Here is a 21,440-nt window from a genome sequence, read left to right as displayed (position 1 = left end):
TTTTTTGTTTTTATTTTTGCTTCACCAAGTATGGGAAATAAGCTATAATAAATATAGTTTAATAGTTATTATTATTTACAATCTGGAGTTCATAAAGACAAATAATTGAAGGAATCTTTGCTGGTAAGGTTGGGAAGTACTCTCCTTGTAATAGCTGGTGCACAATAGTGTGTAGTCACAAAGAAACAGTCTTTGTGTCAACAAGATGCCACAGTAATTCCCAAAAGAGAAACTTTGCAATAGCTGTGGTATGTTGAAGTATCTCATTGGGTATCTTTATAAAATCTGTTAATCACTTCACAGGAAAAAAAGTCAGTATCACGTAGCACTTTAGGAGATAATAATGGCAGGAATCAAAGTGACAAAGGTGGCAGTTAAAACCCCTAATCCTCTAGTATATTGGAGCTGAGGTGCTAAAATGGTCAACATCGTCTGTTTGATTTTTATGGCATTTAATTACATTGATCCCTTTTATTCTCCTATTGCAGTTATACTGAAGCCAGATTGCTGTAGGGAGAACATTTGTTTACGATGGGGATTTTGTGTATTCCAAACCTTAGTCCTTCAGATAGTATAAAGAAATCATGCCTTATCAGGACCCAAGGGAATATAGAGATCATCCAGGTTAACCTCCTCACTACAGATGAGAAATCTGAAGCACAGAGAATTTGGTGAACTATGATTCAAGAATATTAAACCAATAGATAGCTCAACCATTGGGCCTCATCAGCAATTATAGTGTAATGTGTACTGCTGGGTTCTTGGCATCACATTAGATGCTTTATCAACAGTTTCTTTCTGACCTGGCCAAGAACTTAATACTCAAATGGAAACACTGGCATCTAGCCTAAAGGGTTCAAAAAGAAACAAACAATTCACTATTTCTTCCTTTTCCTCTCAAGACAAGTCAGTTTATGCATCAGCAATCTTCATCACGTTTTGATGTTTCTTGCTCAGAGCCAATATCAACCAATGATCATGAGCAGCTGCCAAAGCAGTGATATGGTAGGACTTATAATTTAAATAAACTACTCTGATTTCAGCATCGAAATAGATTAGAGGCAGTAAAGAAGGGCAGGCCAGTGGGGCTAGGAAGAAGCTCTTGCTCTGGGAGAAAATGGAAAGAGGAAGAGGACTAGAGGGTTCAAAGAGGTTCAAGGAGAGCCTCATGGGAATAAGAGTGAGAAAGCAAGGATAGGGCATTAATCACATCTAAGGTTTCATAAGTATAAATCTGATGCTCATGAGATCATAGTCAAGAGTTTAATCCACATTCAGGTTGGCTATTTTTTACATCTACTTCGATTTCTACTGCTGCTGCTAGAAAAGACTGTATTATTTATTGAGCCTTACATTCTGCCTGCTCTCTGTAAATGGATGAGCTCACTTAATGTTCACCCTATACAACCCTATGAGGTAAGTTCTATTATCTTTCTTTCACAAATGAGGAAATGGGAACTGGGAAATGGTAAGTAGCTTGCCTAAGGTTACAGAGGGTCAGCAGCTGAGCTAAAAAATCCATCTGTTTGATCCACAGCCCATGGTCTTAGCCACCATTTCATGCTCTGCTACAGAACTTTAGGATTTTTACAATGCAAGTGTGGTACTTCCCAAAGCCCGCATTTGTATCTACTATGCTAAGCTGCCTCCCTAAAATATTTCTCTTGTCTCTAATTTTCTATTCACTTAGTCCATGTGCCCCATTGTGAACCATTTAACATGTCCCTGGACACAACCAGAGATCAAATTGCCAACATTCACTGGATCATCGAAAAAGCAAGAGAGTTCCAGAAAAACATCTATTTCTGCTTTACTGACTATGCCAAAGCCTTTGACTGTGTGGATCACAATAAACTGTGGAAAATTCTGAAAGAGATGGGAATACCAGACCACCTGAACTGCCTCTTGAGAAACCTGTATGCAGGTCAGGAAGCAACAGTTAGAACTGGACATGGAACAACAGACTGGTTCCAAACAGGAAAAGGAGTACATCAAGGCTGTATACTGTCACCCTGCTTAATTTAACTTATATGCAGAGTACATCATGAGAAACGCTGGGCTGGAGGAAGCACAAGCTGGAATCAAGATTGCTGGGAGAAATATCAATAACCTCAGATATGCAGATGACACCACCCTTATGGCAGAAAGTGAAGAAGAACTAAAGAGCCTCTTGATGAAAGTGAAAGAGGAGAGTGAAAAAGTTGGCTTAAAGCTCAACATTCAGAAAACTAAGATCATGTCATCTGGTCCCATCACTTCATGGCAAATAGTTGGGGAAACAGTGGAAAATAAAGTCAGTGGATGACTTTATTTTGGGGGGCTCCAAAATCACTGCAGATGGTGACTGCAGCCATGAAATTAAAAGACACTTACTCCTTGGAAGGAAAGCTATGACCAAACTAGACAGCATATTAAAAAGCAGAGACATTACTTTGCCAACAAAGGTCTGTCTAGTCAAAGCTTTGGTTTTTCCAGTAGTCACGTATGGATGTGAGAGTTGGACTATAAAGAAAGCTGAGTGTCCAAAGAACTGATGCTTTTGAACTGTGGTGTTGGAGAAGACTCTTGAGAGTCCCTTGGACTGCAAGGAGATCCAACCAGTCCATCCTAAAGGAGATCAGTCCTGGATGTTCATTGGAAGGACTGATGTTGAAGCTGAAACTCCAATACTTTGGCCACCTGATGAGAAGAGCTGACTCATTTGAAAAGACCCTGATGCTGGGAAAGATTGAGGGCAGGAGGAGAAGGGGAAGACAGAGGATGAGATGGTTGGATGGCATCACCGACTCAATGGACATGAGTTTGGGTAAACTCCGGGAGTTGGTGATGGACAGGGAGACCTGGCGTGCTGCGGTTCATGGGGTCGCAAAGAGTCGGACACGACTGAGTGACTGAACTGAAATGGAAACAATAAGTTTGATTCCTTTGAAAGAACTGTAGAAGATGGATCTTCCTGTTTCTGAATCAGTTAAGATTGGTCATGCAGCCAAGAGTGAATTGGACCTAGAATTAGTTCTTAGGACTAGACTTTATCTTCTTCTGAGCATATAAGATACACGTACTCCTTGTAGGCCTCTATGTAGAAACTGTCTCATTATATTAATGAGTTTGATATAAAATATATAGATATCATATTTTCAATACTACCACACATTTGCTTGTTTTGGTAAGACACGTTCTTCAACGGGCTTCCCTGGTGGCTCAGTGGTAAATAATCCACTTGCCAATGCAGGAGAGATGGGTTCAATCCCTGGGTCAGGAAGACTCCCTGGAGAAGGGAATGGCTACCCACTCCAGTATTCTTGCCTGGAGAATCCCATGGACAGAGGAGCCTGGCAGGTTACAGTCCATAGGGTTGCAAGAGTCAGACATGATTTAGCAACTAAACAATGGCTAAACAACAGTCCCTTAGGGCTCAGGAATGGTAACAATGTTACCATTACTGGCAATAATGCTGCCAGAAGAGAAGAGATTCAGAGTTTCTTATAATTTGTCACTCAAAAATTCATCACTAAATTAAAAAAAAATAAAATTGTGCAAAAATCATGTTATCTCAGTACCTTTTTAAGTATACAGAATGTGGCAATGGGCCAGGTGAGATAGTCTTTAATTACTAGGATTATAAACAGGAACAGGCAATTTTTTGTTCTTTAGCTAGGGCATGATTTTCCCCAGTGTATTCATGGTCATCTAATTTTAAATAGAGCTGTAACACATTATGGGTGTGGGGCCAGGGACCTCAGTGGGTTATAGTCCAGTGATAATGAGGCCACATTTACAAGGCTTAATCCCTGGAAAGGCCTGCTAACTCTCAACTACTCACTCCAACATTAAGTCTAAGCAACTGTTTCCCAGTGTGCACCATTGGTTTCAAGAGGGCATAGAGAGGAAAAAGGTAGGGGAGGCAGGTGGCTTAATACAAACTCATAACTGTGGCTGGAAAAAAACAACTTGAAGTGCAACCTCTGCTAATGGTGGCTGATTGAGTGGTGTCATCCTTCTTTACAAGGGACAGCACACAACACAGTGCATTTAAGAGTATTAAGTAGAACTGTGTTTGAGTGTCTCCTGTGGAGGTACAGGTCAGCAGTGGACTGCTGCAGGGGCAGGGGCTCTGGGTGCAGCAGACCTGGGTATGGCATAAGCCCTCTTGGAGGAGGTCGCCATTAACCCCACCACAGAGCTGCCAGAACTTACATAGGACTGGGGAAATAGACTCTTGGAGGGCACAAACAGAACCTTGTGTGCACCAGGACCCAGAAGAAAGGAGCAGTGACCCCACAAGAGACTGACCCAGACTTGCCTGTGAGTGTCCAGGAGTCTCTGGTGGAGGTGTGGGTCGGCGGTGGCCTGCTGCAGGGTTGGGGGCACTGAGTGCAGCAGTGCGTGCATGGGACCTTTTGAAGGAGGTCTCCATTATCTTTATTACTTCCACCAAAGTTTGGCCTCAGGTCAATTAATGGGGAGGGAATACAGCCCAACCATCAATAGAAAATTGGATTACAGATTTACTGAGCATGGTCCCGCCCATCAGAACAAGATCCAGTTTCCAGTCAGTCTCTCCCATCAGGAAGCTTCCATAAGCCTCTTATCCTTTTCCATCAGAGGGCAGACAGAATGAAAACCACAATCACAGAAAACTAACCAATCTGATCACATGGACCACAGCCTTGTCTAACTCAATGAAACTAAGCCATGCTGTGTAGGGCCACACAAGACGGATGGGTCACAGAAGAGAGTTCTGACAAAACGTGGTCCATTGGAGAAGGGAATGGCAAACCACTTCAGTACTCTTGCCTTGAGAACCCCATGAACAGTATGAAAAGGCAAAAAGATAGGATACTGAAAGATGAACTCCCCAGGTTGGTAGGTGCCCAATATGCTACTAGAGATCAGTGGAGAAATAACTCCAGAAAGAATGAAGAGATGGAGCCAAAGCAAAAACAACACCCAGTTGTGGATGTGACTGGTGATGGAAGTAAAGTCTGATGCTGTAAAGAGCAATATTGCATAGGAACCTGGAAATGTTAGGTCCATGAATCAAGGCAAATTGGAAGTGGTCAAACAGGAGATGGCAAGAGTGAACATCAACATTTTAGGAATCAGCAAACTAAAATGGACTGGAATGGGTGAATTTAACTCAGATGACCATTATATCTACTACTGTGGGCAAGAATCCCTTAGAAGAAATGGAGTAGCCATCATAGTCAACAAAAGAGTCCAAAATGCAGTACTTGGATGCAATCTCAAAAACGACAGAATGATCTCTGTTTGTTTCCAAGGCAAACCATTCAATATCACAGTAATCCAAGTCTATGCCCCAACCAGTAATGCTGAAGAAGCTGAAGTTGAATGGTTCTATGAAGACCTACAAGACCTCTAGAACTAACATCCAAAAAAGATGTCCTTTTTATTATAGGGAACTGGAATGCAAAAAAAAAAAAAAAAAGTCAAGAAACACCTGGAGTAACAGGCAAATTTGGCCTTGGAGTACAGAATGAAGCAGGGCAAAGGCTAATAGAGCGAATTTTGCCAAGAGAATGCACTGGTCATAGCAAACACCCTCTTCCAACAACACAAGAGAAGACTCTACATATGGACATCACCAGATGGTCAATACCGAAATCAGATTGATTATATTCTTTGTAGCCAAAGATGGAGAAGCTCTATACAGTCAGCAAAAATAAGACCAGGGGAGCTGACTGTGGCTCAGATCATGGACTCCTTATTGCCAAATTCAGACTTAAATTGAAGAAAGTAGGGAAAACCACTAGACCATTCAGGTATGACCTAAATCAAATCCCTTATGATTATACAGTGGAAGTGAGAAATAGATTCAAGGAATTAGATCTGATAGACAGAGTGCCTGAAGAACTATGGACAGAAGTTCATGACATTGTACAGGAGGCAGGGATCAAGACCATCCCCAAGAAAAACAAATGCAAAAAGGCAAAATGGTTGTCTGAGGAGGCCTTACAAATAGCTGTGAAAAGAAAAGAAGTGAAAGGCAAAGGAGAAAAGGAAAGATATACTCATTTGAATGCAGAGTTCCAAAGAATAGCAAGAAGAGATAAGAAAGCCTTCCTCAGTGACCAATGCAAAGAAATAGAGGAAAACAATAGAATGGGAAAGACTAGAGATCTATTCAAGAAAATTAGAGATACCAAGGGAACATTTCATGCAAGGATGGGCACAATAAAGGACAGAAATGGTATGGATCTAATAGAAGCAGAAGATATTAAGAAGAGGTGGCAAGAATACACAGAATTATACAAAAAAAAGATCTTCATGACCCAGATAATCATGATGGTGTCATCACTCAACTAGAGCCAGATATCCTGGAATGCAAAGTCAAGTGGGCCTTAGGAAGTATCACTATGAACAAAGATAGTGGAGTATGGAATTCCAGTTGAGCTATTTCAAATCCTAAAAGATGATGCTGTGAAAGTGCTGCACTCAGTATGCTAGCAAATTTGGAAAACTCAACAGTGGCCACAGGACTGGAAAAGGTCAGTTTTCATTCCAATCCCAAAGAAAGGCAATGCCAAAGAATGCTCAAACTAACGCACAATTGTACTCATCTCACATGCTAGCAAAGCAATGCTCAAAATTCTCCAAGCCAGGCTTCAACAATACATGAACTGTGAACTTCCAGATGTTCAAGCTGGATTTAGAAAAGGCAGAGGAACCAGAGATCAAATTGCCAACATCTGTTGGATCATCGAAAAAGTGAGAAAGTTCCAGAAAAATATCTATTTCTGCTTTATTGACTATGCCAAAGCCTTTGGCTATGTGGATCACAACAAACTGTGGAAAATTCTGAAAGAGATAGGAATACCAGACCACCTCACCTGCCTTAAAACCACTCACCTCTCTTAAGAAATCTGTATGCAGATCAAGAAGCAACAGTTAGAACCAGACATGGAACAACAGACTGGTTCCAAATAGGAAAAGGAGTACATCAAGGCTGTATATTGTCACCCTGCTTATTTAACTTATATGCAGAGTACATCATGAGAAATGCTGGACTGGAGGAAGCACAAGCTGGAATCAAGATTGCTGGAAGAAATATCAATAACCTCAGATATGCAGATGACACCACCCTTATGGCAGAAAGTGAACTAAAGAGCCTCTTGATGAAAGTGAAAAAGGAGAGTGAAAAAGTTGGCTTAAAACTCAACATTCAGAAAACTAAGATCATGGCATCTGGTCCCATCACTTCATGGCAAATAGATAGGGAAACAATGGAAACAGTGACAGACTTTATTTTGGGGGGCTCCAAAATCACTGCAGATGGTGACTGCAGCCATGAAATTAAAAGACGCTTGCTCCTTGGAAGAAAAGCTATGACCAACCTAGACAGCATGTTAAAAAGCAGAGACATTACTTTGCCAACAAAGGTCTGTCTAGTCAAAGCTATGGTTTTTCCAGTAGTCACGTATGGATGTGAGAGTTGGACTATAAAGAAAGCTGAGTGCCAAAGAATTGATGCTTTTGAACTGTGGTGTTGGAGAAGACTCTTGAGAGTCCCTTGGACTGCAAGGAGATCCAACTAGTCCATCCTAAAGGAGATCAGTCCTGGGTGTTCATTGGAAGGACTGATGTTGAAGCTGAAACTCCAATACTTTGGCCACTTGATGCAAAGAACTGACTCATTTGAAAAGACTCTGATGCTGGGAAAGATTGAGGGCAGGAGGAGAAGGGGAAGACAGAGGATGAGATGGTTGGGTGGCATCACCGACTCAATGGACATGAGTTTGAGTAAACTCCAGGAGGGATGGACAGAGAAGCCTGGCATGCTGCAGTCCATGGGGTCACAAAGAGTCAGACATGACTGAGCAACTGAACTGAAGTGAACTGAAGTAGAACAAAGAGCATTTTCCATTTCTCCATAAACACTGTTCTTCACATATGCTAATGTGTTTCCAATCCCCTTCATCACAAAATCTACTATGAAGCTCATACTACATCTAGTTAGTGCCTCATAACAGTGTTCTGTCTTGTGCAGTCCCGAATAGATCCGATGAGGAAGCAAACACTTTGGGGGTGGGTGGTCTTACTCAAAAAATCACTTCTGTAAGCCCTTGAGATACCACTTCTGCTCTTGCAGATATTTTCTTGAACAAAGAAAAACATGTCAGAGGTTTTATTCTCAGCACTTATCCCTGAGTTCTATGCTGAATACTGCTTTGTCATATTTGCAAAGCAAGCTGTTATTCATCCAGTCCTTGAAGAAACAAGTTTCAAAAATATTCGTCTTCCATATGGGGATGTCATGTTACAATAATAAGAAGTGATAAGTCTGCAAAATACTTAATGTGATATATTTGTTTGCTTAAGCACTAAAACTAAAGTTAATTTAGAGGGATGGGGACTGGAGGGCTTCCAAAAAATGTTTGTTTGCAATTACTGAGTAACTGGTCATGTTCTACATGATATGATTGGCAAAGATCCAGAGAGTAGACAAAAATTTCTTTGCATCAGATATACATCTTTATGCATAGGAGAAAATGATTTCAAGAAATCCTCCCATTGTCACTTGCTGACAAATTGAGCTGCATGGCTGATCTAATATATGAAGAGACACGACATACAAAAAAGTTACTGTGGTATAGTACAAATATGGATTATACTGGCCACTGAATTCTTCAGGATAGCCTTCTCTTTTGACACATAATTTCTTGTTAGAATATCTTTCTTAAACATTTTTTCCTTTGAAAATCAGTGTGGGGACAGTTTTCATTATTGTACTAAAACCCCACATATTTGAACATGGTTGTGTTGGCGAGAGTGTGGACAAAGAGGCACCCTCATACATTGTTGGTGGGAGTGTTAAATGGAACAACCTCTCTGGAGAGCAACTTGGAAATGAAAAATATACTTATCTCTTAATGTAACAATTCCACTTTTAGGATTTTATCCTAATGATAAACTTGCATATGCATGAAATGGCTTATTTGTAAGCCATAGTAGCAAATATTGGAAACAAGTTAAATGTCTATCAATTTGGGCCTGGTACATCGAAACAGCAAAACACTGTGCATCTGTTAAAAAGAATGGAGCACCAAGATGGAACCATCTCTAAGACATAGGCACATGATAGCAAAGGAGATATACAGTGTGTTAACATTTGTGTTAAAAATATATGCACAGCCTGCACCTGCACACCCACACACACAAAGAGAAATGCACCATATATCCCAAATACAAGGTAAGGGGTTCTCTCCCAATTTTTCCCTCAGAAAAAAAGGGAATGGCCTTTTATTCATATCCTTATAAAATTGTTTATATAATGTAGTAATTCTCCATACCCATTTATTTTTATCCACAAAGTACAGTTTAGGAGAGACACAGTAAGTGGAAATATTCTCAATCAATGCTAGTTTTGGATGCTCATAAAGAGTATCTGTCAGAATTGGAAAGAAAGGATGTAAATAAATTATTTCTTAAGGAATGACCTCATAAATGCAGGTGTTAGATATAAAAACAAACTTTTTTAAAGGTCACTTCCAAGCTTAATGCAACTTAAATGGGAAGGAAATCTGTGAAAGAGGGGATATATGAATATGTATAGCTAAATCATCTTGCTGTATAGTAGAAACCAAAACAACATTATAAAGCAATTTTACTCTAATAATTTTTTTTAATTTAAAAAATAAACCAAAAAACAAAACGAATGCAATGAAAAGGGCTTCCAGTAGGTAAAGACGGGACAGTTTGACCATCAAAAACAGTAATAGATGAATTGAAACGGACTGAAAACATAAAAAACTCATGAGTTTATAAAGATTTTTTTTAAATAAAAGAGAATACTTCCCTCTCCTACTTAAATCAAAATACCTCTCATTGGACACCTTTAGAAGTAGCTTGAGTACCAACATGTTATACTGAAAAATAGCAATTTAAAAATTAAGTATTTATCTTGACTTTCCTGCATGAGCTGTATTTCAAGGTAACCAAAGACTCCCCAGCTAGAGAGACAATGTTCTTTTTAACATAAGTATTTTAACCGATAAATGTAGATGGAATGTTAAAATTTAAAAAACGGTCATTCTGTAACCTCTAATGAAATAATTGATTTGGGCAATAATCATCAATAGATGGAACTATTAGATGAAAGGCTGATGACAAAAGTTGCATTGGAGGGGACAATCACCCAGTGAGTCTTTTGATCTACTCATCACTAAAACATGGGACAATCAGACACTGTACCTCTTGATATAATATACTATGAAACACAGAGCACCACCAACAAAGAAATCTTACCCCAAACTGAACCTGAGCCTAATTAAGCATCTAGATCTAACTTTCATTTATAGGAAATACAAGGAATATGGAAGCAAGGTAAATGGAATCAAATATAACCGATGGACAAATCCACGAAGTGCATATACAAGATGATGATGAGTTTGTTCAGTAAGTAAATGGCAGCAGTAAAAGAAAGGAGATGCTTTAGAGCAGGGTACCTAGGCCATGGACTGGTACCAGTTGGTGGCCCATTATGAACTGGCTGCACAGCAGTTTAGCGGCAGGTGAGCAAGTGAAGCTTCATCTGTATTTACAGCTTCTCCCCATTACTTGCATTACCACCTGAGCTCTGCCTCTTGTTAGATCAGCGGGCACCATTAGATTCTCACAGGAGTGCAAATTTACTGTGAGCTGTGCATGCAAGGGATCCAGGTTGTGCTCTCCTTATGAGAATCATCCTGAAACCGTCCCCTCACCACCAGTCTGTAGAAAAATTGTCTTCCATGAAACAAGTCCCTGGTGCCAAAAAGGTTGGGTACCGCTGCTTAGAGTACAGAGATTTAAGAGACACAACCAAATGTGATATGTGAAACTTTTTGGATACTGATTTGAACAAATAAATCAACTTAAACTTCTGTTATGTTTTTCAGACTTACACAAGAGTAGAAAAAACTGTATGGGACCTCCCATATTCTTAACACCCAAATTCAACATTTATTATTATTTTTAATGTAATCACCATGCCATTATAACATGTATAAAAATTTAACATCAAACACCCAGTTGATAATCAAGAGTTGACCATTTGTCTCAAAAATGCAGTTTTTATGGAAAGTGAAAGTGGACTTTCCATAAATGAAAGTGGACTTCTATAAGTGAAGGTGGACTTTCCACAAAAACTGCATTTTTGAGACAAATGGCCAACTCTTGATTATCAACTGGGTGTTCGATGTTAAATTTTTATACATGTTATAATGGCATGGTGATTACATTAAAAATAATAATAAATGTTGAATTTGGGTGTTAAGAATATGGGAGGTCCTATTCCTATACAATTTTCTCTACTCTTGTGTAAGTCTGAAAAACGTAACAGAGATTTTTAAAAGTGATATAGTATAGAGTTATTGTTAAGATCTAAATCTATACCTACAGGATAGATTCAGAAGACAATCATCTTAATGTCATATAAATGGGTAATTGTAACTAGGAATAAAATATCCAGGGTCAGAATCATATGTAGATTCAAAAATATTTCCTCTCAAAGATCTTAGATGGAAGTCAGATGATGTACTTGGTTAACTGCTGGGGGACTCAAAAAGGGGGCTCCGGGATTAGAAAAAACAATAAAGATGCATGGGCAGATTTTGAATTACACCGCTTGTGAATTGTTGAGAGTAGAAAAATGTCTCCTAATTTATACATGATTTTATATAATGTGTGGTTTTAAATATGTAAATAAGGGTGAATTAACAAGTTAAATGTCATAAGTAGACACCATTTATTCATATATCTAATACTTTGTGTATTCAGGTGAGTAAAAAAACAGTGCAACTAATATTTGAGCATATATAATGTGTAGGAGCACACATGTACACATGTGTATGTGTTTGTGTAAGTGTGCAGAGATTCTGTGAAAATATAAGAAATCATAAACAACTTCTTTCTGGACATTTCCTTCATGCAAGGTGACTGAGAGGCTGAGGGGAAAGGGTTGGGGGGACACTGTCTACTCCTCTGTATCTTCTACCATGTCCAAGTATTACCTACTTAAAAGAATTAAGCTCAAACAAAGAAAAAACACGGTATTGCTTATATCTCTCAATGTGTTTCATAACATAGCCCTGACTGATATTTCTAGCATTATGTCCTATTAACTTCCCTGCCAAAATATACTTTTGACTGTCTATAGAATTGGAATTCTTGATTTAATTCTTCTAGTCTTTTCAGTATGCATTCATCCAATACTTGTTGAATATTTACTCTGTGCCAGACATTATTGCAGGTCCTAGGGATATCAAAATGAATGAAACCTACAGACTGAAGTATGTGTTTACTTGGTCTTCTTCAACTGAAACTTGCTATAATCGCTACTTGTTAAATCCCAATATTCAACCGCATCCTCCTCGAAGAGTTCTTCATCACACCTGTCCCCTGGCTATAAACGATTTGTCCCCTTCTCCCTGTCCTCATAGCTCTTAGTAATTATTTATAATAATTACTGTATTTTGCTAACTGTGGGTGTGACTTTTACCCCTAAAGATAACTATCATTTCTGGAGCCCTTCATTATGTGCTACATACTGTGCAAAGCACTTTAAATATCTTCTCTCATTCATTTCTCACAACCTTATAAGGTATGTGAATTCTGCCTACTATGACTGAGAACTGGTGCTTAAACTAAACACCTTGCCAACAGCCTTCTGACTTCAGAATCTGGGCTTTCTTTCTCTTCAAACTTTCCAAATAGTCCCCCTTTATTTCACCATGGATTTCAGAATTTCAACCAATTTTATATGTCTAGACAAGCTAAGATATAAGTGGTGTAGACATGCCCATGCAGATCTAAGCTGGAGGATTCAGAAGGACATAGAAAAGATGTTAGGGCTGCAACAGCCAGAGAGCGATTTGTGAGGGAGATGACAGTGCAGAAAAGAAGAGTGTGTGGATAAAGATGGGGGAAAGGTAGATGCATCTGGGAGTGAGGCAGCCCAGCTTATTTCTTAATACAACTCTCCATTTCTCTGTGTTAAATGTTCTGAGAGCTAGTAAGGTCTCTGTTGACTCCTAGAACCTAGTTCTTAACAACTACTCTGCATTCCACATAGTAGACCCTTGACAAAAGCTCACTGAATGAAACACGTTATTTGTTAAACTGGATCCAAACCATTTCCTCTGAGCTGCTTCCTGAAAAATATTTTTCTATTAAAATGTTGAAGAGAAAACAAACAGAAACTTGCAAGAGAAAAAAGGTTTATTTTCAGTGCACTCTCGTTTAAGGAAAGACGTTAAAATGAATTCAAATATATTAATGAGAAATCTGTTCGAACAGCTGCCATGTTCACAAATTCAGCCCTCTGTTACACAGCTACTGCTTATTCAGGAGTTGCACAGGTGAGCCAATGACAGCTGTTGACTGAAAATCAATATTTAATTTTGGTGTCTCACCCTACCTCATTTATTAAACAAGTTCTTTTCTATAACTATCCTAGACAGTGAAGATGCTTAAATCTCCACCAGATATATTTCTGAGAAACTCATATTGTCAAGTTAATGATAATTTGTGGGGTACCAGTCCTGTTTTCTTTCTTTCTGTTTCTTTTTAATCTATACATACATCTGCACTAAATACTTAGATTTGGTAGCCACTTATAGGATACTTTTCACAGCAAATCTGATCAAATAATGTCATTTTTAGCCTTCAAGTCACAGCTATGGCCTCAAATGATTAGACATGCAATTCTGAATTTGATTTATGAGAGATGAAGTCCAATACTCTGGCCCCAGGCCTGAATGCTGGGAGAGCAGGAACCCATACTGGAAAAATTTTCATTTTCCAAGTAGATGAGGGTGATTAATGGAGAGGTTCCTCTCAAATCTGGCTCCCAATAGTAAGTTGTTGTGCTCCAGGGAGCTAAAAATGGAATACTGGGGCTGATTATTCCTAGCACCAAATGGATACTGACACAGGTTTGAATGTCACCATCATAGTAGGTAAAGCAAAACAATTTTTTAAAAAACCCAAACTCTATAAGCTTGAAAGGAAAATAAAAACTCTATACATTAATAATTGTTGTTTTTTAGTCTCTCAGTCATGTTTGACTCTTTGTGACCCCATGGATTGTAGCCTGCCAGGTTCCTCTGTCCATGGGATTTCCCAGGCAAGAATACTGGAGTGGGTTGCCATTTCCTTCTCCAGGGGATCTTCCCAACCAGGGATCAAACCTGCATCTCCTGAGTTGTAGGCAGATTCTTTCCCACTGAGCCACCAAGGAAGCCCACATATTGAGAGTAGAATCTAGTTTATCTAATTTGGGTCAATATTTCATGGGAAAATCCATTGAGAGCAATTTAAGTAAAAGGAAAATTAATTTAAGTGTTTTTCTCCTGGTCTAGACAGAAATAAATCAATATTTTGCTAATTCCCTTTAAAATTAGGAAGAGAGCAAAAATCTACTCAAAAATGAAAAAAAATGAGTTTATTAAATAAACGATAGAGTTAGAGTAAATAAACAGATTTAAGTTACTAGCTTACATCTTTAATAGCTATGTAAATACATCTTGATTTTATATGATGACCATTTTAGTTGGGTGTGTATGTGAAAATGGGCAGAAGGTGAAACCAACATGGATAAAAAAAGACAGATATGTGACACACACAAATAGCCATAAAGCCAAAGGAGAATGTGAGGCTGATCTAGTCATTATGAGAAACAGTTGAAGACACATTGGAAAAAAAAGAGAGGGACAGAAGGAGCTAGAAAGACATGCATATACTCAGGAAAAGATAGGACAGAAGAAAGGAAGAGCTAGAAAGACAAACATTTTTATTAGTTCAACAAATATTTATTGGGGCAAAAACAGATCCAGAGAAATGGGGAAAGCAGACAGGGGAAGCTATATAAATCTCTGAGCTTGGCCAAATGAACTCTGGCTGTTGATTAAAACTGTTTTAGGGGGATTTGCTAAGTACAAAAGGACTATGCTAGACAATAAAAGGCTATAAAAAGGATAAATCAAAAAGAGTCCTGGGGGAAGGGTGGGAGGGAGGCTCATGAGAGAAGGGAGATACATACATATATACATATATATGTACTTATGGCTGATTTATGTTGTTGTATGGCAGAAACCAATACATCATTGTTAAGCAATTATCCTCCAATTAAAAATTAAAATTAATTAAAAAAAAGAATGCAGTGAAAGTGATAGGTTTGGAGGAACCATCAATATTCAGCAATAGAAAATGTAAAACCAAATAGCTTGGGGCCAATTCAACTCCTCCCTGTAAAATAATGCTGGTTAGAGCAAATTAATATTTTGAATATGAAGCCTAATCAAATATAACTATAATAAAATTAGGTAAATTGAGGACTTCCCCCTCCCCCCAAAAAAGACTCCCTACCCTCTAAGGGCTTATTTAAAAGCTGAATGTGGTCTGTGAGTGAACTATCTGCCAGTTTCATCATTCTTGATAATGATGAACTTGTTGGGATGTTAAATCTTTCTGCAGTGGCAAGCACGATTTCTGCTTTGATTTTTCATTTTAGATTGCAAAAACTTTAAAAGGTATGCAGAAATATAGAACTCTCCTTTTGCACCTTCAGAGGTTAGAAGCACAAATACCATCCAGGAGGGGAAATCTCTTTGGTATGCAAAATAGCTTGGCAGCCTAATCTTTGTTCTTGGAGAAATCAGTCTTGCTTCATTACCTGGTATCTGGGAAATATTTAAAACCATCTCTTACTTTTTTCTTTTCTAAATTCAGTGATGTTTTTGGCTCGGTTGGGTCTTAGGGAGAATAAGGAATCAAAACAAAATTATAACATCTTTCATGCCCCAAAAGACAACTCTGAAAAAAACACTTTATGAACAAATAAAAAGCTCCCATTTAAACCTACAACTAGGGCAGTGTTGTCCATTAAACATATTAACATGTGCCATATTTTAAATTTGGGGGGAAACTATATTTAAAAAAGCTTAAAGGTGACATTAATATTAATAATATATTTTACTTAACATGTATTAAAATATCAATTCAACATATAATCAATATAAACCTTATTACTACGGTATTTTGCATCATTTATTTCATAGTAACTTTTTGAAATCAGGTGCCTATTTTATAATTACAGTATATCTCAATTTGGACTAGTTACATTTCAGGGGCTCAATAGCCACATGGCTACCATACTGGACAGCAAAGATCTGGAATGCTATTTCTCTATGGGATTGTGTATCGCTCTGCAATGTTAGCTCCATCAAAGAACCCAATTCAATTAAAATAAAATCGAAAAGGTAACTTTTCCCTTTCAAGTTCCCTTAGTACATAATATTGTATTTTTTAACCTGCCTTATGGTGTTAACCTTTTGGACAAAAAGAGAGTTAAGGTTTGTATTGATACATGGACTTGAGAAGCCATAGCTTCCTAACTTAAATAAAACAACCAGTTCACTAGAAGCTAAGAAGGAAAACTCCAGGTGGGAAATAATGGCTACAGAAGCCAATCCTGCCCTACACTTTGGTGAATTGAGTAGGCATGTCACCCAAGGTATCCTATTTAGCCTGTTCAAGCATTCATCACTATAGATTATAAATTCCTTGAAAGCCCACACTATCATTAGCAAACTCTGTTTCTCCTGCACTTAGCATAGTGCCTGGCACATAGTTGGTATTCAATAAATGTGTGAACAAATAAATTTATGCAAATAAATAGCTCTCATTTAGTCTAGACACATTTGAAGTGCTCCACAGCTTCCCTGATAGCTCAGTTGGTTAAGAATCCGCCTGCAATGCAGGAGACCCCGGTTCGATTCCTGGGTTGGGAAGATATGCTGGAGAAGGGATAGGCTACCTACTCCAATATCCTTGGGCTTCCCTTGTGGCTCAGCTGGTAAAGAAATGCTGGAGAGGGTGTGGAGAAAAGGGAACCCTCTTACACTGTTGGTGGGAATGCAAACTAGTACAGCCACTATGGAGAACAGTGTGGAGATTCCTTAAAAAACTGGAAATAGAGCTGCCATATAACCCAGCAATCCCACTCCTGGGCATACACACTGAGGAAAACCAGAACTGAAAGAGACACGTGCACCCCAATGTTCATCGCAGCACTGTTTATCATAGCCAGGACATGGAAGCAACCTAGATGCCCATCAGCAGACGAATGGATAAGAAAGCTGTGGTACATATACACCATGGAATATTACTCAGCCATTAAAAAGAATACATTTGAGTCAGTTCTAATGAGGTGGATGAAACTGGAGCCCATTATACAGAGTGAAGTAAGCCAGAAAGAAAAACACCAATACAGTATACTAACGCATATATATGGAATTTAGAAAGATGGTAACAATAACCCTATATGCAAGACAGAAAAAGAGACACAGATGTATAGAACAGACTTTTGGACTCTGTGGGAGAAGGCGAGGGTGGGATGATCTGAGAGAATAGCATTGAAACATGTATATTATCAAGTGTGAAACAGATCGCCAGTCCAGGTTGGATGCATGAGACAAGTGCTCAGGGCTGGTGCACTAGGATGACCCAGAGGGATGGGATGGAGAGGGAGGTGGGAGGGGAGTTCAGGATGGGGAACACATGTAAATCCATGGCTGATTCATGTCAATGTATGGCAAAAACTACTACAATATTGTAAAGTAATTAGCCTCCAACTAATATAAATAAATGAAAAAAAAAAAAAAGAATCCACCTGCAATGTGGGAGACCTGGGTTTGATCTCTGGGTTGGGAAGATCCCCTGAAGAAGGGAAAGGCTACCCACTCCAGCATTCTCTCTGGCCTGGAGAATTCCCTAGTCCATGGGGTTGCAAAGAGTTGGGCATGATTGAGCAACTTTCACTTTTATACAGACAAATGTTAGTGGTTACCACATAGGACAATGCAGATGGAGACCATCTCACCATCCTGGAAAGCTCTACTGGACAGCACTGTCCTAGAGCAATGGGCAGGACTACTATTTGACTTGTTAAGTTTTAGGGGACCTCTAGACACCACAAAACTCTTTTTTTTTTTTCACAAAATTCTTTTTAAATGAGCAAGTGAGAATACCAGTGACATCAAATGATGAGGGATGAAGCAAGAGCACAAACAGGTATATATTCTACTCTCTAGAAAGTTCAAATGCACCACCATTACGGTTTCCATTGGAAAAAGACACTGCCATATATTTCTCCCTGAGTTTCTGCCTCCCTCTTAGGGTCTTCTCACCTTGATTCCTACCAGGCACAATCCCCGAGTGTCCCTCTTATCCTCTAGTCAAAATGTCTAATGAATCCTTTCCCTCATTTCCTGACATAAGTTGGCAATTTCAAAAGACACATTAGTACAAAAGTTGGGCGGGGCAGGGGGAGAAAGAAATGAAATATAAAAATCACAAAAAAATAGCCCAATTTATATACAATATATAATTTTCTGAACCTAAGAATCCCAGGAAAAGCAGTGAGGTGGCTGAAGAAATCCTACATTCTCTTACCTGAAAACAGACTCCATTAGCTGAGGGGATAGCACAATTTGCAGGTACATCAGCTGTATCCCTTTCTTCCCAGCCCCGGTCTCAGTCAGGAGACCTCTGGGGTGCCATCTTGGTTCCTGGCATACAGGAGTTGGTATACCTAAATATTGTATTGGCCAAAAAATTTGTTTGGGATTTTGTGTAACATTTTACCAAAAACCCAAACGAATCTGTTGGCCAACCCAATATCTTGTCTCATTTCCCCTTAAAGGACACCCCTTTAGAATGCTTCATTTCTCTTTAAACAAAACATTTTCCTATTTCAAAGCCGGTTGCCTACTCAGGCACTCCTGCTTAGTTTCACTTTGAGGCCTGAGAAACATATCTATTTACAGCTGACTTGTAGAACTGGTAACTCCCACCTTTAACTCCAGTGAATGATCTAACCCCCTGGCTTCCAGGTCTAGCTGATGGGTCAGGATTATTTGAGGAAACGGCTCCAAAGTTCAGGTTACTAGGCCCCACTCCAGACTGCTGAACCAAATCTCTGGCAGCAGGGCCATTCTTATAAGCATACTGGGTGAAAATGATGAACTCCATCCCATTCAGGGATTACTAATCTATTTCTTCCTTACTCAATCCATCAACTCTGCCCACCTCTAGATCATTCAGTAAGGACCTTTCCCACCACCTGTCACTTTACATTTTGACAATGAAACAGGATCTTAAACATAACATCCATACAGATGTAGAGGGGGCAGGAGTTTTCCTATAAGCTAATGTGCATGCAAGCATGCACACACAGTTTTCATATATATAATCACTTACCCTTGACCTATTTTTTCAAATCTTGTGTATTTTTTCTTTGGGTCACCAACACTTACAATGCTTCCTGAGGGGAGGGAGGGAAGAAAGAGAGAGAGAGAGACATTTAAGTTGATTGATTTGCCTCTATTTAATACTAAAATTTAAGATGCTAGAGCCAATGACAAATAAAATGTTAGAGAAACATTTTCATGTGGTTTCTAAAATTTATATGGATAATGATAAATTTTATTAAAGTAATAAACAGTAATATATTAATTAAACTAGTAGTAATAACCCAGATGCTTATACTCAAAATTGATGATGTTTGGGAAACAAAAAGAACTAATCATAACCCAACATTTATAAAAAAAGTTCCCATAAAAGGATACTGTAGATTAGGAGATAAAAACAGCTAAGGACTTGAACACAGTATTTAATAAAATCACTATCTTCTCTGAATTAGAGTGAAGTTGTGTACATTCAATTCTGCAGCACATTCAGTTCTGCTGGGTAAATATCTCTTGAGCAATTAATATGTACCCAGTACTATACTAAGGGCAATGGGGGATGGGGATGGGTCTAATAAAGAACACAGTTTAGTAATGAGGCTTGTTGTTTTTTTTTTAAAAACATACATTCCCCAGACACCTGAAAGTAATATAATATTTTAAGACAATTATACTTCAATTAAAAATTGTATAATTATAAAATAAAATCCTAAAAATCTCCACACATCCTTGAACCTAGGACCCTGCTAGCATTCAACACATTGTTAACAGTTTAACTGAGATATGATTTCCATACCATCAAGTTCACTCATTTAAAGCGCACAATTAAATGGCTTTGAGTAAATCTTTAGGCTTGCACAAATTTACTAAATTTTACCATAATCTGATTTTAGAACATTTTTATCATCCTAAAAAGAAATCTTGTATGGGTTAGCAGTCACTCTGGATTCCCTCTTTGCTTACCAATTCATCCCTGGGCAAGCACTTATCTATTTACTGTTTTTGTTTCAAACACTGTGGAATAAGTTGACAAACCACACAAGAAAACCATTCATTTATCCTATTTGGCTCTGGGAAAAAATACTGGTTTTACAAGTTCAGAATATCAAATCCACTACTCAGAGGATCAATACTTGCCATTACTCAGAATGAATTTAAAGGAAATGACATTGACTCTTCAAATGCAATGCTCAAATAGGTACAGGAAAATTCTGTGTCACAGCAGCATCATGGGAATAAGTTTGCAAGAGGACAACTTTGAAGGAAATCATTTACCTGGATACTTTCAGCTCTCCTTTTTCTCTCTGAACCTCAGTATCAGTATCAGTACTTTTAAATTATCTTAAACATCAGTATCATTACCTTTAAGTTATATCTTACTAACATGGCCCCTATTCAAAGAAGTGTGGAATCAGTAAAACAAGATTTATACACATGATCTAATTATGGAGTCTATCTGCTAATTGTCACTCTTATCCATTTTCTCCTCTTCATGCCCATGGCCACTGACATTGTTTAGGCCCTCAATATCTATTGTCCAAACATTTGTCCTAGTCATTACCTAACACTAAACTCTGCCTTCTCTAATTCCTTTTCCACAATGCCTCTGGAATAGGGTAACCATATAATTCATAAACCAAGACTATCTTGGGTAAACTGAGATGTAAGGTCAGCCTACTTCAGAGTGATTTCACTCCATTATCCATAAATCCTCAAAAGTTCCTCCTTACTACAGGATCAAGTTCAAATTTTTTGTCTGGCATAGAAGGCCCTTTACCATCGAGCAGCATCTAGCCCCTACCCAATCAAGCCTAACCTTATATTATTCCTCTCCTCTCCAACATTCCTACTTTATATCCTAGCAACACCATCACTATCCAAGGATCTGGTCTTTGGATATGCTCCCCCTTTCCCTTTCTTATCAATTCCGTGAATTCCTATTTATTATGTAAGTATAATATCAAGTCATCCCTTGTGAATTCTTCTCTGATCCTTCTAATGAGACTTGTGTGCGTGCTAAGTCATTTCAGTTGTGTACAACTCTGTGTGACCCCATGGACTGTAGCCCGCCAGGCTCCTCTGTCCCTGGGATTCTCCAGGCAAGAATACTGGAGTGGGTTGCCATGCCCTCCTCCAGGGGATCTTCCCAACCCAGGGATCGAACCTGCATCTCTTACATCTCCTGCATTGGCA

General features: G+C 38.7%; 1 protein-coding gene across 10 annotated transcripts in view; it reads right to left on the bottom strand.

Annotated features, from left to right (window-relative positions):
• Window positions 1-21,440, bottom strand: part of PAK3 (p21 (RAC1) activated kinase 3) — a 288,728-nt gene that overhangs the window by 35,689 nt on the left and 231,599 nt on the right. For all 10 annotated transcript variants that reach the window (XM_070462202.1, XM_070462204.1, XM_070462200.1 and 7 more), the window contains one exon: window positions 19,261-19,324. In XM_070462202.1, the coding sequence (XP_070318303.1) occupies window positions 19,261-19,324 (64 nt within the window). The remainder of the gene's footprint in view (window positions 1-19,260; window positions 19,325-21,440) is intronic.

This window comes from Odocoileus virginianus, unplaced genomic scaffold, assembly GCF_023699985.2.
Source record: "Odocoileus virginianus isolate 20LAN1187 ecotype Illinois unplaced genomic scaffold, Ovbor_1.2 Unplaced_Scaffold_1, whole genome shotgun sequence".
NCBI classification, from domain to species: domain Eukaryota; kingdom Metazoa; phylum Chordata; class Mammalia; order Artiodactyla; family Cervidae; genus Odocoileus; species Odocoileus virginianus.
The sequence above is the reverse complement of the archived record's forward strand: the minus strand, read 5'-3'. Positions and strand labels throughout refer to the sequence as shown.